Source organism: Cyclopterus lumpus, chromosome 18 (genome assembly GCF_009769545.1).
Source record: "Cyclopterus lumpus isolate fCycLum1 chromosome 18, fCycLum1.pri, whole genome shotgun sequence".
Lineage (NCBI taxonomy): Eukaryota > Metazoa > Chordata > Actinopteri > Perciformes > Cyclopteridae > Cyclopterus > Cyclopterus lumpus.
The window spans coordinates 1412501-1430012 of record NC_046983.1 but is presented as its reverse complement, the minus strand read 5'-3'; the positions used below and the strand labels follow the sequence as shown (position 1 = coordinate 1430012).

Sequence of the window (17512 nt, the reverse complement as noted above, 5' to 3'; positions counted from 1 at the left end):
TGCACAAAATTTTAGCAGCCAGGGCTGTTAATTTGGGGTACCCTGGTAGTAGATACTGATAAAATCTGTCCAGACCTACAGAGGCAAATTTGCCCTTCAAATCTGCATCACACTGCAAATCAATTATCTCTAGCTGAATTTCGACCGGCAGATCAGAAGCTTTAACTGTGAAAGGTGAGCGAAAAACTGAAAATTCTGTCTCAAGTTCACCAAATACCTGAAAACGTTTCTCAAACTCCCGCAGTAGTCCTTACAAAATGACATTATTATATAAAGGAACCACATTCTGAATTAGATTTATTAATAAGAAATATCAATTACATTGGGGCTGCACGGTGGTGTAGTGGCTAGCACTGTCGCCTCACAGCAAGAGGGCCGCGGGTTCGATTCCCGGTCGGAGCGGTCCTTCTGTGTGGAGTTTGCATGTTCTCCCCGTGGCAGCGTGGGTTCTCTCCGGGCTCTCCGGCTTCCTCCCACAGTCCAAAGACATGCTGCAGGTTAATTGATCTCTAAATGTCCCATAGGTGTGAATGTGAGAGTGAATGGTTGTATGTCCCTACATGTGCCCTCGATGGACTGGCGGCCTGTCCAGGGTGTCCCCTGCCTTCGCCCTATGTCAGCTGGGATAGGCTCCAGCACCCCGCGACCCTAATGAGGATAAGCGGTATTGAAAATGGATGGATGGATCAATTACATTTTTATGAAGATCTGCGGCTTCGTAAAATCCACTCAAGCCCTTTTTAGACTTCTAAATGACGGCGAGCTTCCTGTGCTGCTAATGTTCGTGTCCTGGAGGCGTTTCGGGTTACAGTTACCAAGTTAGGTTCGAACCTACATGTCACGAAATGTGGAGAATGGATGATTTTCTGTGACTTGAATCAGAATAAGTATTGTTTGTGTTTTTACATTATAAAGGTCGGGAGGGCTACAGAAACCTAAACATTTTATTTTATTAGTAGTATTAGTATTATTAGTAGTAGTAGTATTATTGGTAGTAGTAGTATTATTTGTAGTAGTATTAGTGAGGAAAGGTGCTGTGCTGAAGAAGAAGAAGAAGAGAAGAAGGTGTCCACTGTTTACTTTCTCAACACGTGTTCAACAGAAGCTTGAACCATGACCATGGAGCGGGTCTGCCACTTGACCACTAGGGGCCACTAGAGGCCACTTGACCACTAGGGGCCACTAGAGGCCACTTGACTTCTAGGGGCCACTTGACTACTAGAGGCCACTTGGCCACTTGACCACTAGGGGCCACTAGATTTTTATTATTATTATTATTATATGTCCTTTGTCATGTTCTTATTCAATTTTACAGGCAGGTGAAATTGGTTTTGAATGTTTCATTCACCCGTCTTTGGTTTCTAATATTTGATATTGTGTCATCAGCTTCTTGATCTGTTTCTGTGTGATAGTTCTGCTTTAGAACAGCAGGGTTTCGTTTTCCCTGAAAGAGGAAAGACTTCTCTGGACTTTTCTGGAACATTCTGCGTGTCACATGCTGAATGAGGAACTGGGATCCGCTGTTTTTAACCCACTGGCTTCCTACATGAGTGTGTGTGACTTTAAGGAACTTCAGTTTCTAGACTCATCCATAACTGTCTTTCCATATGTCATCATATCATAGATGTGACACAGATAGTCGGTTTCTGATCATATTAGATTATAGATTATTATCAAGTACAACAATTTATTTTATGGATCTCTTAATTTCAAAACTATTTACGAACATTTCCAGTATTTAAAAAGAAAAGATGAAAATAGTGTTCATGTAACCTGAAAAGCAAAGACGCGTCCAGTTTAGGATTTAAGGAGAATGAATATACAATAAATATATATTCTGGGGTTTAAATTGAGCTTATTCTTCAGAGACGTTCCTATATTCCGTACAAATAATACACCAGACACCACCAATCACAGGCAACCTTCAGACACCACCAATCACAGGCAACCTTCAGACACCACCAATCACAGGCAACCTTCAGACACCACCAATCACAGGCAACCTTCAGACACCACCAATCACAGGCAACCTTCAGACACCACCAATCACAGGCAACCTTCAGACATCACCAATCACAGGCAACCTTAGACACCACCAATCACAGGCAACCTTCAGCCACCACCAATCACAGGCAACCTTCTGACACCACCAATTACAGGCAACCTTCAGCCACCACCAATCACAGGCAACCTTCAGCCACCACCAAACACAGGAAACCTTCAGACACCACCAATCACAGGCAACCTTCAGACACCACCAATCACAGGCAACCTTCAGACACCACCAATCACAGGCAACCTTCAGACACCACCAATCACAGGCAACCTTCAGACACCACCAATCATCCTAAAAACACTAAAAGTCACACAACAGCAAAAACTAAACACTGGCTTCTTGTTTTCAAATTCGGTATCAGACACCTGTGGTTAAGGCCTTTATTGAACCGTCTTGACAAGGTGACCCTGCTGGAGTCCAGCGGGCGTGTTGGAGGGCGGGTGGAAACCTACAGGAATGAAGAGGAGGGCTGGTACGCTGAGCTGGGGGCCATGAGGATCCCAAGTACCCACCGGTGAGTGTCTGTGTCTTAAATGTAAAATGCATTATAAATAAACAAAGATTGAATATCCTGTAACTTTGATTTGGGAGAAGTTCTGGAAGGACACGGCCTTCCCTCACGCTTGGATCGAGACTTCCATGAAATCAGCAATCAGAGCTGCGACTAACATTAACCAAGAGTCAGCAGGAACTCAACATGACGAGCTTTAGGGTTTTGCTTTTGGAGTGAGGGCGATGAGGATGTTGTCCTTCCACCATGCAGATCAACTCCACATGAAACACTAACAAGTGGTTTGATGTTGCTGGTGAAAGTATAGTCAGATGTAACTCACTTGTAATCATGAGCATGTGCACCACTGATGTCCCTCCAAACTTGATGTTTCTGTCCGTCTGATCAAATAGTTGCTAAATAACAACATCTCTTATCTTTTCAACGCTAAAATGTGAGGAGCTTAAGGATTATTAAGAATTCATAAAATGCCTCCTGCTGTTAACGGCATGACTGTCCCGTCCTTAAAAGGTTATGCTGCACATTATCAACCTCAACTGATGACTTGTGAGCATTACGTGACATTTTCAAACCTGACTTTCATAACTTAATACACATAATTGTCAGAATACGGAAAAGTCACTCAGTAAGGACGAAATACTGCAAAACAAATCTTTAAAAACCAAAGCAAATGGCTGTCATTAAGAAATTATTTATTTTTCTGATTGCATATAATAATAATAGGCACTCCATTGCAATATGGCAACAGCAATGATAAATGGTCACACAGAGAAAAACTGATACAACTATAAGTTAAGAGCTGCATTCCAGGACAAAACTAAAAGGCTCAGCACGTTATGAAGAACAGTCCAATTCATGTTCATACAAATGTGTAATTTTTATCCTTTAAAATGTTAATTTGTGCTCTCATAGCATTTACTTTGTACACTCTACATTTGTTTATTGTGTGCTCTTGAATTTGACAGATGGTTTGCCAAATTCACATTCTGAAACTAGTAGATTGAGATCTAACGAGTTTATTCGTGTGCAACAAAACATGGGTGATGTACATGCATGTATCGTAAAAGTATTCATATTTGACCAAAATCAAGCTCAAATTGAGTAAATATTGAGATATGTGTTAAGTACATGTTTGATTAGAACCGTCACATTTGAGGGAGTTAGCTTAGCTAGGTAGCTATGCTAGTCTCCTCAGCAAACACTTCTTTAATCACAATTTTAACATCAAAGTCTAAATTGAAGATGAGCCATTTGTAAGATAAAGTAATTTCTAAAAAAATATAAAATGTGCAGGCAAAAATTAATTAATTGAGAAAAATAAAATTGTAACCCATTAAATCCCATCACAGTTTTTGAGAGAAGCTGCTGCGAACCAAGTAATCCTGAACCACTATGATCACAATAAAAACCTGGAGGGACTAGTGTATATGCAGATGATACACCTGTATGCAGATTATATAACTATATGCAGATGATATAAATACATTATATAACTATGCAGATTATATAACTATATGCAGATGATATAACTACATTATATAACTATGCAGATGATATAACTATATGAAGATGATATAACTATATGCAGATGATTTAACTCTATACGCAGACGGTATTGAATCTAAACTTCTATGCTGCAACATATTGTCTTAAATTCAATGACTAATTCAATAAAAGTCCCCTCTAATCTCGTCCAGTTGTTGTCTTTGCTCTTTGCTTTAACAGCATCACAGCAGTCTTCCTGCTCTGTAGGAACAGCATCGGTAAAACCAAACAGCTGGGCAGACTGAACCAGAATCCAGATGTCTTCACCAAACACTCGACGCTGTAGTCCAGCAGATCTGATTGGTCTAGAGCGAGACAGGTGAGGAACACCGAAAACCACACCCACAGAACTGCCATGATGGCATTGATTGTATGGAACGCTCTCTGCTTTGATGGATCAACTCGCTTTCTTTCCCCGCCCACTGGACGAATCAGAACACAGAGAACACAAAGGCTGCAGAAAGTTATGACAATTAAAGAGAAGACCAAAAAGCATAAATATGGGATGATGGGAAGATCAGGGAGGGACTGCACTGTTAAACCAGTCCATCCGAAGGACAGCAGCCAAACACAAACAATGCTGATGTTTCTGATTCTGACCCCTCGCTCTCTTCTCAGGCTCAGGTAGATGACGGGATGAACGACAGCCAGGTAGCGCTCCACACAGGTCAGGATGTGAAAGCCTATCTGGCCAGTGACAGTAATAGAAGACGCACAAAACCCCACTTCGGTGAGCTCTGAGAGGTCAGTATAGATGCCACAAAAGGCGATCAAAGTCCCAAACACATAGAGGAGCTCCATAGCCGCCGCGTAGAAGGTGAAGACGTCCGAGTGCCTCGTCGGTGCAGAAGAGCTCTGCCGCCATTGTTGGTAACCCAGGTAGAGGATGAGGATGTTGAGGGGGAGGATGAGCAGGATCTTTGTGATGTTGAAGGCAATGCTCATGAAAACTACAGCTTCGATGTCTACGCAGGAGTAATGGTCGGAAGAAGAGTTGACGGACATATTGGTCCTTATGCTTTTGCTTTTATGATGAAAAGGGAGAAAGAAAGTGAGAAACTAATTAATTAAGACAATGAGACAACAATCACCTTCGATAAAAAAATTATTAAAGTGATTTGAAACATTCATTGTACAGTTATTTTGCATATGAAGCAGCATATACTGTCTACAAAGCAGCATATACTGTATATTTTCTATAATATTGCAGATTTTCTATTGTATACAGACTTACTAACTGCAACTTTAAAAATGTGCTCAGGAAAACCTTAAATAGCATCGAGAAAAGTTTTCGTTCACACAATCTGTCGTAACATGAGGAGTTTTGGTTAAAAATGAATAATTTGGTCATGATATGTTACAATAACAGAAAAATTAAGTTATGGTACAACGTGAATGAGTTTCTAAAGTGTCATGCAAGAAACGTTATGGAAGTCATTGTTGCTAAATAAAAGATGAAATACTTAGACCGGCTTACGATCTCATAATCTATACTTAAATGTGTTTATTCTTCAATTGGTAGTTACTTTTCATGATTTATTTTACTTGTTGAGCCAGTCATGCTTCTGTATAATGTTGCTATTAATAATAATAATGCATTTTATTTGTAACACACTTTACATTCAAAAGAATCTCAGAGTGCCACATAGTAAAAAAACAAAAAAACATAATTCAAACAAACTATCATAAAAAAAGAAATAGCTGAGTCATGAATGCCTTCCTGAATAAAAAGGTCTGGAGGTCTTAAAGAGTCCAGGGTCTGTGTTGCCTCACGAGGTCAGGGAGCTTCATGTTAGACATGAGTCCATACAAAACGTCCTTTAAATGAAGTATCTTAGTCCCTTCTTTAAATGAATGATCCATTCAATGTAATTAAATATTCACATCAGATGTTACTGAAAATTAACATGACACCGGCATTCAATAACTGAAAATCGTGGCTCAATAAAGGACTCCCACCTTGTCAGCTGTTGGTCTCTGATCTATCACCTCCAGACCCTCTGGCTGCTCTCCTCCAGTGCCTACAGTATATACATCACCGTGACAGCAGCAGCAGACCTGAGGGCTGTTGTTGTTTTGCATGTTATCAAACTAATGATGGATTTTATGTCATTAAATTGTTGCAGGCAAATGTTCTCTTTCCATTAATCCACACGGTCGGAGGTCAGAGCACCAGTTGAGCTGAGCGTCACTGGGTGACCTCGTGGCTCGGGGTAATAAATGACTTTAACATGCAATATCCAGTTGGATTGATATGTTTGTGTTTAATGCAGTGTGTGTACATGATCTTTGTATTTGCATTAATTATGAAGCTCCAAACAAATCATTGGATTGTCCATTTGTCTGTCATGTTTGACAGGATTCAAATGACCTGCGAGTGTTTATTCTAATCACACAGCAATAGTATTGAAAGGGACGTCAATGTGTCAATGTCCAACAAACATTGCTGAGTCAAGGTCTATATCTACATTTATTGCATATTTGATATTTGCACAGTATTTAGAGTATCTATCTGCGTGTATATTGGAAACAAAATGCACCAACATTTACATACAACTTGTTTATACAACACACCAGAATAAAAAGTGATTATCAGTTGGTGGAATTAACAAGCTAGCTAACTAGCTAACTAGCCAGACATCTTTCTCCGGAGCTGCAACAGCACTTTACAGCCCATTGCTGTGTGTTGTCACCATAACAAAGAACAGCAATCACATTTCCTTTTGTCCAAGTAAATAACCATAAAACCTGATCACTGTCCGCTCTACTCCTATTCTATGTCTATGGTTGTTCCCTTCTATATATTCTATGTATATAGAATATATATACAACTACACTATATATCCTATTATTTAATTAATAATATATATATATCTATCCATCTATGTATCTATCTTTCCATCCATCTACATATCTATCCATTTATCCATCTATCCATCCATCTATCTATCTATATGTCTGTCTGTCTGCCTGCCTACCTGTCAAAAAATAAAGTACACGCCAATAAAGCAATACAACGGCACTGCTTTTACTTTGAAGGCCATTTACGTATGTACGTGAGCGTTTACGCAAGCCCAAGCTGAACTGAAATGGAAAACATCAAAAGCACTTATAAATTTTCTATAAAGTTAATCAAATGCTGGTCTTTAACATACATCTTATCTATTGTTGTGAAGGTTTAAGTAAAAGAAATAATGAAATTACATTTTTTACATGTTCATACACTTATTGTAATGTATGCATTCTTACCACTAGCAGCTCAAAACCACATCATTTACTGTTTTGTTATAAAGTAATACAATTTGAGCAGAATTAAGTTCAGCCTATTGGTTCGGCCCTCCACAACAGTCCCAATTTCTCATGTGGCCCCTTGAGAAAATGAATTGCCCACCCTGGTCTAGAGCCTGGTAGCTTCCCCTCCCGGTGTAGGAACAGACTGCTGGGCAGGTTGCACCACACGGCGGACGTGGTCGCCCTGCACACGGCCATGTTGCTCACTGATGGAGACAGGCCCACCACACTGGACACCAGATTCCCTCCAAACCTCATCTGCAGCACTCCCATGATGATCACGATGGTGTTGAAAGCCCTCTTCTTCGATCGGTCCACGCGGTCCCCGCTCGCCTTTCCTGGCCCTGGGCGAATCAGAACGCAGAGAACAGAAAGGCTGCAGAAAGTCACGGCAACTAAAAGGAGTGCCATTTGGCTGCATTCCGCTATGAAGGCCCACTCCCTGTGTTCTACATATAAGTACACTACGCCTATCTCTGCAAAGTACAGCAGCCACACGCAGGCGGTGGTGATGTTTCTGATGCGGACTCCGTTGGCCTGTCTCAGTCTCAAGTAGGTGATGGGGTGAACAACAGCCAGGTAGCGCTCCACACTGGTCAGGATGGGGAAGTACATCTGTCCATTCCAGGGAAAAGCCTCAGCGTATATCCCCATCAACTGCACCACCAGGAGATTGGCGTAGCCACCGACAATGGACAAAGTGCTTCCTAATATGCCAATCAGCTCCATGACTGCCATGTTGTAGGTGACGAAGTCAGAGAGCGTCATGACAGCTGCTGAGGATGAAGAACGCTGTTGTTTAAATCGCTGGAGTCCCAGATAGAGGACAAGGACAGAGAGAGGCAGGAGGAGGTGGCGCTATGAAAAGTCGGTGGATCACCAAAGTTATGGCAATTCATCCCGAGGAGGGGTATGAATGTGTGAACCAGATTGTATGTTAATACGTCAAACAGTTGGCGTAGTTGTGGGCCAACGGCCATCCGGCATGACTGAGAGCCAGAGTACCAGGTCTGTCTTTTAAGGGTCCCTCAGATCCAGGATCTACAGTGCAGCTATGCATCACAGGCTGCAATATTTATCCCAACAAGTGATGCAAACTGCATGAAAAGTATAAATGTCCGATGTTATGAAATCACTTCCACGGGTGTGGCTCATGACATTTTAATTTGCAACTCCGTTTGTGAGTTGACAATTGCTATAAAACTTCCCGCTGCTGTCTGACATCTTATTCCCATTCCTACCAAATTACATATGAGTCCATCAGCGTGAGCCCCAATAGTTTTGACATTTACTAATGTAACGGCTTGTAATTGGACTTCTATGCTGCACTTAAAGTCCAACTGAAATCACTGCCTTCCCTTTTTGTGATCAACACAAATTTTGTCTCCCCACTTCCCATAAAATGTGCTACTTTCCAATAATAAAATCTTAATAAACCCTTAATAGGACGATAACAAAACTCACATCTCACCAAAAGTGTGGGTTCCCGATCTTCCTTCTTCTGGATTTTCAAAATAATTGACAGCTGTGTGGAAGTTTGCAGTCCATATATGCATATAGTGTGTGTGTGTTTGTGTTTGTGTGCATGCACACACATGCAAATGTTCTCAGTGTTTCAAGTGTTTCTTCTCTGTCAGTGTTCACTCTATGCACACCTGTTTGCACCGAAGGTCTTCAGGAAGCAAATGAAGGCGATTTCCCTCCAAACATTTGAATGAAGTCCCGTCTTTGTTCGCAGGTCATTTGAATCCTGTCAAAGGTGATGGACTGAAGCGTAGCTAGTGATATGAAAATGTAATGTTTTGTTTTTTTAACTGAACTAAACGTCCATGCACACTATGGACAAGGTGAGTGTTCTTTAATTACTCACTCCAAAGACAAACAGCAGCAGACGTCTCTCAGTGCGTTTGTTAAAAGCTTTGATTCAATGTTACCTCTCCAAGTGCGCTAGACGGTTGACACAGAATCAATATCTGTACAATCTGATGCAATAAACATGTAACATTTGGATGCTGAGCATTCAATACCTTGTGATTTGTCCCTGAAAGGTATTTCGTTACGAGAAGTTGCAGAAAGAACAAAGGCAAACATTGGTTTTAGAAACTTTTGGTCATCATCGAAATACAAATAAAACCGTTTATTGTAATTGCTTATCAACTACAAATAATACATTTGCTTTAATTTCAGCAGGTTTTGTGTGTTTAAGTGTTATCTTATCAACCAAGTATAATTATTTCCAACGGAGTTCCTACAAGAGGCCTTATGTCATGTGTCACAGATTTTCTTATTTTTAATAAAGTAAATCCAATGTTCACGGCTTGGACCAAACTGTACATACAAAAATAACGAGACAATAAAAAGCTAAGTAAAAAGCTAAGTTCATCCATTACATGGCACTGTGATTTGATCACGAATACAACAAAATGTCAATAATTCAAATTTGTGTCCCTTACTAACCTCGGCGGTAATGCTTTGCTAACTCCTGTTTTTTATCTGTCCGTCAAATAAAAGAAAACATTGAAATGGGAATTGTAAGAGGTGGAACAATACTGTGTTCGGCTGCTTAGCTTTGGTTCGATTATATATTATATTGTATAATATTTAATTGCGTTGAGTGGTTGTGAGGCTGTTAATAAGTGTGAGTGATGTCGGTGTGGTTTCTAAAGATCTTCTAGACATCTTCGAGGTGTTTTGCTGGGGTGCATTTGATTGATCGTAGATGCCACTCAGCACTCGGTGGTTGAGGATTAAATAGATGCTATATGGCTGCAGTAGTCCAGCACTAATAGTGGACTGGGAATGGACCCATGTGCCCTTTTAATAAAATTAAAATACACAGAGTATTCAAAATTATAGGTTACAACAAAAAGGATCATCAATCTTTCTCTCTCACAGACATGTATGTCTTTCTACCCTGACGCAATAACCATCACATCTAAATGCCGAAACCCAACACTGAAACCTAACCTGAACCTAGTTCTAAGCTTAACCTTCAAACAAACCTACCTGTGAAGACCGGCCAAAATGTCCTATTAATGGAGGTGTCCTCACTACAAGCGTTTTACACTGGTCCTCACAAGGATAGCAAAACAAACCAAACACACATAGCAAACATGCACCGTCATGGCTGAATGCCGCCATTCGATTTAAATACACATTTCCTTGTCTATAGGTTGTCTGAATTCTGTTAAATATGAATCTTGACGATTGATTGATGTTTTGCTAATGTTTTAATTGTTCATATCATTATTTATATCTGTCTACAACAGAAGCAACTTTAAAAGAGCAAACACAGAGAGGGAAGTGATGAGATCATGGACATGCGTGATCCTCATAATTATTTAAAGACAAAGACAAATGAAAGAGACGACACGTTGAGATCAGAATTTGCACAAAACCAAACCGCAACAAATGGCTGCCATTAAGGAATGGATGCTTTATTTTAGTGTCGAGTGTGTGTGAATATTTAGGAGACGGTCCAGAACAGTGAACAGACAGGAAACAGTTAGTAAATACAGAAGGAGAGAAGGAGCAGGCAAGTGACACTGAGCTGTGTTCCACAACACTGGATTATCCATTTCAGGGAAGAAAAAATGACTAAATTGATCAACTGACATCGATACACAGCCAAGCCACACGTGTGAATATCTATAATTACAATTGTAATATTGTTCTATTGTGTTGATGAAAGGAATTTCGTTCTCCACTTCAAAATGGATGTGTCGTCTACAAATGAGCTACTTGTTGGAAAAAGATTATTAAATGACGTATGCTGGCGATTAATTTAAAATCCAGATTACTGAGAAGGCTTTGACTAACGAGGCCCGGACCACTTTCAGAAACACAACCGGATGTTGTTGAAACAATCAATAGAGCCAAACAAATCCCCAAAATCTGAGCAGAATCTGAAAATTTAATGGCATTTAAGTCAGAGAGTGTACTTTTAATAGACGCACAATAAGTGGAATGACATGCTCTCATTTCTGGGACTGACAGCTTTCATTTAAATGTATTGTTTTTTATTGAACATGCACTTATTAGACTGTTTTTGTCATGGCTATCTGTAATAGAGAGCATTGTTAACATTCAGCATTTAAAACCAATGGCTACAAACAGCCCAGAAGTACCGACTGCAAAATAAACCTCCTCATTTGGATAGCTCAATGTTTGCCGGCCTGGTTATTGTCCATTGGTTTTGATCAGGAATGTAATGCTAACAAGCATTTTTTGCTAACTGGCTAGCTACATTATTTCCCCTTTCACGACAAGACGACTTTCATTTGACAAAAAAAAATGTAATAAAGCTTGAAATGTAGATTTGTCCGCTCAAAACAGTCAGTATAAAACGTATCAAATGCCAACAATCATATTTTGATTCAACATAACAAGACAAAATGTACAAAAAGAAGAAATATAAATGGGCACTTAAGAACTTCAATGCACACGGTGGAACACAATCAAATGGCAAGTTACAAAGACGAAATAGATAAATAAATAAATAGAAGCAATAACTTACATGAGGTTGAGGCAGCGCAAGCATCCGTCACATGTTTTATAACTGTACGTTTAATCTGTCGAGTTGAATGCTGACGTGAGCGACTTAAATGCTTTTCTTGCCTATTAAAATGCTTTCTGTTACTATTATTACTATTGCAAAGCACTTTCTTTCCAATGCGTTGCAATGTCACATTTCTCTCGTGTCCTTTGCTGCTTGACATTACTGTAAATTGTAAAATGGGAGCTCCCAGTTGAAACCTGGGGGGGTTGTCACGTAACACAGAGGCATGCTTGTTCTGTGAACATGTGGAATCACACCAGCGCTTCTCGGGACTCTCAAAACATTCTAGAATCCTGGACAAGGTCGGAAAATGAATGTAAACATTCGAGAATTTTGCAGAAACAAGTGTGTGAAATTGTTAGATTACAACATTTTTACACGATATCTTTAAAGGTATTCTCACAAATATATAGGATAGATTTATAGACCTTTTTTTTTTTTTGCCACCCCACTTTGTAACAGATTTCTCAGGGAAAAAATATATGAACACTCAAACCAGGCATAGATAAGATGGTGCTGCTGCTTGTCAATGTCAATCAACCAATTGAAAACAACCAATCCAGACAATCAGAGTCAGAGTCAAGCATTTTTCTAACGTTGAGTCTATTGCCTATGACTTAAAGTATACTAGCATATGGCAAGAAACTAAATAAACATTCCTTATTCAGACAATAGACAAACAATGCACTACAGGCTAAAAGTGGCCCATGTCTTAGTCTGATAATATTTAAAGTGAATCTTGAACAATGTAGTCGACGATGCTCTTCTGACGCCTTGACAACCTCGTAGAGTTGGTAGCTAATTGTAGCTTCCACGTGTCAGAGTTGGTGCACCAATTTAATATTATGGTTCAAAAGCAACGCAGGAAGTAAGAAGTGATGTCAAACTAAGACGTGGACCTCTTTCAGCTCACTGGCCATTGTTTTTACATTTACATACAACATGAGAAGGCAGAACATTACAAATATTTTATCTTCCATTCAATTCTCTCCAAAACATCAGCCTTCATTCATACGCTCACGTCTTGTATACTTCTTCGATGCCTTTATTCCATCATATCCATTGTGGGTTTAGGAAGCAGTGGTTTCCTTTTGCAACCTTGATTTGCTCTTCCCTCTTCTTTTTTTTAAAGCTTTTTTTCACATCCTCCGATTTTAAATAACGCCACGCTGGGAGATAGACGGACTTCATGAGTTTGAGTTTGACAATAATTAGTCGTTGCATAACTGTCTTTACTCCAGCATTGCATCATTCTACAAACTCTTGAATCCACCATCGTTCTATTCTCCCTCATCTGCAAATATCCTTCTCCTTCTTTACACTGTAAATGTAGCTCGAAGGCCAATCTTTGTCCCACCATCCTCTGTTTCATTTTTATGACGATTACTACAATGATACTTAATCCAAAAGATGTCAACACTGGATTTGCAGTTTCATTGCAGTCTAATGATGTAATGATGGCTAATCCTTCTTCTTTGCTTCCCCCCTTTCTTCTCCATCCGTTGCAAGTAGAGGTTCATGCAACAATTCCTAGAATTTGACATGGTGCACCATATCCCTCTACTCCAACAAACGCTCCCTCCACCTCCCTTCCCTTCCCTTCAGCCTCTCTTCACTTCCTGTCTCTGCCCAAGCCTCCATCATTGCAGGTAGCGGTAGACTTTGAAGCAGTGGTTGCCAGAGTCAGCCACGACCACGTGTCCATCAGAGGTCAGAGCCAGACCTTGGGGTCCATACAGAGGGTCTGCTGAGGTGTTGATGTAGGAGAGGAAGGAGCCGCTGCCGTCAAACACCTGGAAGGGTTTCAACAAAGAGAGAACATGAGCTCTTAGTATTGCAAACACTCCCAACACTCAGGGGCTTCTTGTCCCTACAAGCTGGTTGTTACCTGTATTCTACTGTTGCCCCAGTCAGCTACGATGATGTTCCCATTCACGTCCACAGCTACACCAGTGGGAGCGTTGAACTGGCCGTTTCCCTCACCGTTGGAGCCAAACTTCAACACCAGTTCTCCCTCAGGGGTGAAAACCTGACAAGGACAAGGAAAGAGTAATACATCATGAACCCATGGTGACATGTCCTGTTGGAGCGTCCTTGAGCCACAAATTCAGATCTCCACCTGTTCGCCTGGACAACCAAGGACTAAAGGGGTCATGTCAAGGTAAAAGGTCTTCGGTCAGCACGGCCTTACCTTGACAGAGTGGTTATGGAAGTCAGTCACGATGATCTCGTTGTTATTGTTCACCGCTGCAAAGTGTGGACCTTCGGGACAGCAGCAAAGACACAACAGAAACAGGCTTACAGTGCTTCTTCCAACTGCTTTCAGTGCGAACACTTCAACAGGCATCTCTACTGTGCTTACATTTTATCTGACACGTCAGCTTCTTTAAGCACCTTAAATTTCACCTGCACAACAATCAGTTTTCACTGCAATCACACATACATGTTGGTTCTTGGAACAAACCCATGTTATGAAGACACTGGACTTAGTCAACTTATAAAGTAATGTGACGGTAATTTAATGAGAAGACTATATTTCATAAAACAAGACTATCATTGGTCCATCTCTTAGAACAAACACTACCTGCAAATTGTTTGTCACCGTTGCCTCGACTGCCAAACTTGGAGATGAGCTTGCCGGTGAGCTGGAAGATGAAGACAGTGCACGCCTTGTTGTCAACCACGATCACATGACCGTCCTGGTCCACGGATACGCCCTTCGGCCCCATGAGTCGACCAGAGCCAAGCTTCGCCTGAGGGACACCAAATATGTGGGTTTAACAATTACATTTTATGCATCAGAAAATATTCCCAGCATTAAAATGTCCTCAAAAGGTAAAATATGATTTATATTTCTGTCCTGGTGCTTCATGAAGTGTTGGGAAGAACTAAGAATCAATCAAACGTACATTGACTTCATTCCCTCAAAGCCACATCGGTGTGCCTACCTTGTACTTGCCCTCGCTGGTGAAGATGCTGACCCACTTGTTGTCATAGTCGGCGATGATGATGTCACCAGTGGGGTGCACGGCCACGCCGGTGGGGCGCTGCAGTTGCCCCGGGGACCGCCCCCGCATGCCAAAACGAGTCTTGAATTCCCCCTCGTTGGAGAAAATCTGAAATTGTGAGACTGTTGTGAGGACATGACGCATTCCTGAACTTATAAACCTAAATGTACCCTTAACTTTCAAAACCTATCAAGCCATTTGGAGAAGTGAAAACGGGGTTTTACCTGAACGCACTGGTTGTTGCTGTCAGCTATCAGTATCCTGCCAGTGGAGGAGGCCGCCACTCCCTGAAGGTTGGTGAACTCTCCTTTGTTCCTCCCCTTCGTTCCTGCAGAGAGTCGGATTAAACACATGCAGCCAGCAGTAAACCCAAGTTCCAAGCTTAAAAATGGTCAATAATGAATCTTGTTTTTATAATAGCTTAAGCTTCCGAAGCTGTGATGTCGCACCAATCCGGAAGATGAGGTCGTCCTCGATGGGGTTCTGGGTCTTGCGTCGCGGGGTTCCCAGGGCGCTGCTGGCCCTCTTGGAGCCCTTTTTCTTCTGGCCGGGGGACTTCCCTCTTCTCTTTGCCCCCTCAGAGGAGCCCGTGGACGGGGTGGCGTAGGCTGCTGAGTTGGTTGCTGTGGTGGTGGAGGGGGACACCTGGAGATGGTAGCATGAATTGTAGATGTTTAGTCCATGTGCATGTTGTGTGGTGCAGCGCATTGTTTTAATCTAGAAAACAAAGACACTCAAAATAAGTAATTGCACTGCAAAGGACGTGAAGCTTCCTGTGACGTGTAGTAAGTTAGCAAAAAGATTTCACTGCAAGCTTTGGGAAGCTTTGGATTGGCCCGAAAGGGGATTACCCAGTTATATATAACTTTTTTTTCCCTTCTATTTAGCAAAATGGGACTACAATCTGAATTTAATTAATTCAAACCTTTGCAAACACATGCAAAGTCGGTTTCAGTCCTCTGGTTTGCAGGAAATCAAAGTATGCACCATCATCACCAGTGAAGACAAAGCCACCCACATACAAGCTCCGCCCACCTCCACTTCTGCTTCTAAGATCCTGTTGATGGTCAGCTTGAAGGGGCTTCCTTTGATGTGTTGATCGTACAGACGGAGAGCCAGCGAGAAGTCGCCCTCGTTCGGCACCGTGTACACAAACTCATAGGTCCCATTCTTGTGGTCCACTATTTCCCCGTCCACGATGCTTCCATCTGGGGTGAAGACCTGGTTCAAACACACGAGTAACGGTCTACTATTTCCCAAAGAAGTGTCCCCGTATTGCGCAACATTTAGTTTGAGTTTGGGGTCTAGAAAACCAACCTCTGCTGACAGGATCGCGTTGCCGCTCTTGCAGGCTCCCCCTGACTTGTCTCTTGTCACGATGGTGACCGAGGCAGGGTGGCCCACAATGCACTGCTCCAGGCCGGCACCCATGGCTTCGCTCTGGCTCGCCACCGCACTGAGGGAGAGGAGGAAAATCAAGTGGCGGTCAAGAGGCGTCGAATGCAAAAAAAGAATCTGCTTTGGCGTCACGGGGCCCGAATGTGTCTTGCCTGGTCGTGACGATGGTCCCCAGGTTGTGGATGGACTTCCTCAGCCCGTCTGTCTCCAGCAGCAGATCCAGCTGGTCGTTCTCCTCCGGCTGACACGGCAGGCCGAGTCCGGCCAGCCCCCCGAGCCTCTCCTGCAGCTCCTGCTCCGCCTGCATGCTCGCCGCGCACGCCTCCCCAGCCAGAGCCTCCTCCGTCTGGGTACAGGAGGCCGCGAGGTCCCCCTCCCCCCGCACGAGGCTGTCCACTTGAGCCTGGAGGACCTGCAGACGGGTGACAGCTTTATTTGAGTTTCATTTTGTGACAACCGTAAAAGATTCAGAGACCAGAATCACCTTTTGCTTGAGTCGGTACGTGACCTCCAGCTCCATCAGCAGAACACTCTTCCGGACATCCAGCTGCTTGTGCAGATCCTCGAAGCTCGACTGGATGTCCTCTTCGATGAAAGCTCTCTGATTGGTCAGCTGCTGGAGGATCTCCTTAACGAAGGACAGGGCGTCTGAAATCTGAGGGAGTCTGCAGGGATAAATATAGAAGGAAAAGGGGGGGGGGGGGGGGGGGGTCACTTCTGCTCTCTGTTTTGTCCTTGTTCCTCCATGGTCCTGCATTTCCCTGCATGTCCACCAGGTGTCAGCTTCTCCTCTTCACTTCACAACACATACTGTAAATACATATTGTATGCCAATTAAGATTGTTGTTTTATTAGTATTTAAAATGTAATGTATTGTTACTGAAACTAACCAACAACATATAACAGTTAGCCCTTCAACAGCTAAAACATTAAAATGCTGCTCAGACATTAATGAAACTATAATAATAATCAAATAATAAAACAGATAGCAAGATGGCACTCCCAGGGGCCGTTTTTAGTCATGTTTATTTTTTACTTGAGATACTTCAAGGACTTAATAAGTGTAATCTTCACATCAACACTTCATTGTGTATCACAAAACATGAATATTGGATATAAATGATAATTCTGTATCCTAATCCTTA

At 41.9% G+C, this 17512-nt stretch overlaps 1 protein-coding gene and 1 long non-coding RNA gene across 2 annotated transcripts in view; one reads left to right on the top strand and one right to left on the bottom strand.

The window, feature by feature from the left end:
• The first annotated feature begins 2310 nt into the window (after positions 1 to 2310).
• On the top strand, positions 2311 to 5783 carry LOC117747607. Its single transcript, XR_004611427.1, has 3 exons — positions 2311 to 2570; positions 4293 to 4431; positions 4731 to 5783. It is a non-coding gene; the product is annotated as an uncharacterized LOC117747607 (long non-coding RNA).
• Positions 5784 to 11296: 5513 nt separating this feature from the next.
• Positions 11297 to 17512, bottom strand: part of trim2b (tripartite motif containing 2b) — a 12452-nt gene continuing 6236 nt past the window's right edge. The window contains exons 4-14 of the mRNA XM_034556804.1: positions 16852 to 17032; positions 16520 to 16779; positions 16287 to 16425; positions 16005 to 16190; positions 15419 to 15614; positions 15194 to 15297; positions 14910 to 15077; positions 14546 to 14714; positions 14153 to 14223; positions 13850 to 13990; positions 11297 to 13754 (exon numbers count right to left, since the gene is read on the bottom strand). Of these exons, the coding sequence (XP_034412695.1) occupies positions 13602 to 13754; positions 13850 to 13990; positions 14153 to 14223; positions 14546 to 14714; positions 14910 to 15077; positions 15194 to 15297; positions 15419 to 15614; positions 16005 to 16190; positions 16287 to 16425; positions 16520 to 16779; positions 16852 to 17032 (1768 nt within the window). The 3' untranslated portion in view covers positions 11297 to 13601. The remainder of the gene's footprint in view (positions 13755 to 13849; positions 13991 to 14152; positions 14224 to 14545; positions 14715 to 14909; positions 15078 to 15193; positions 15298 to 15418; positions 15615 to 16004; positions 16191 to 16286; positions 16426 to 16519; positions 16780 to 16851; positions 17033 to 17512) is intronic.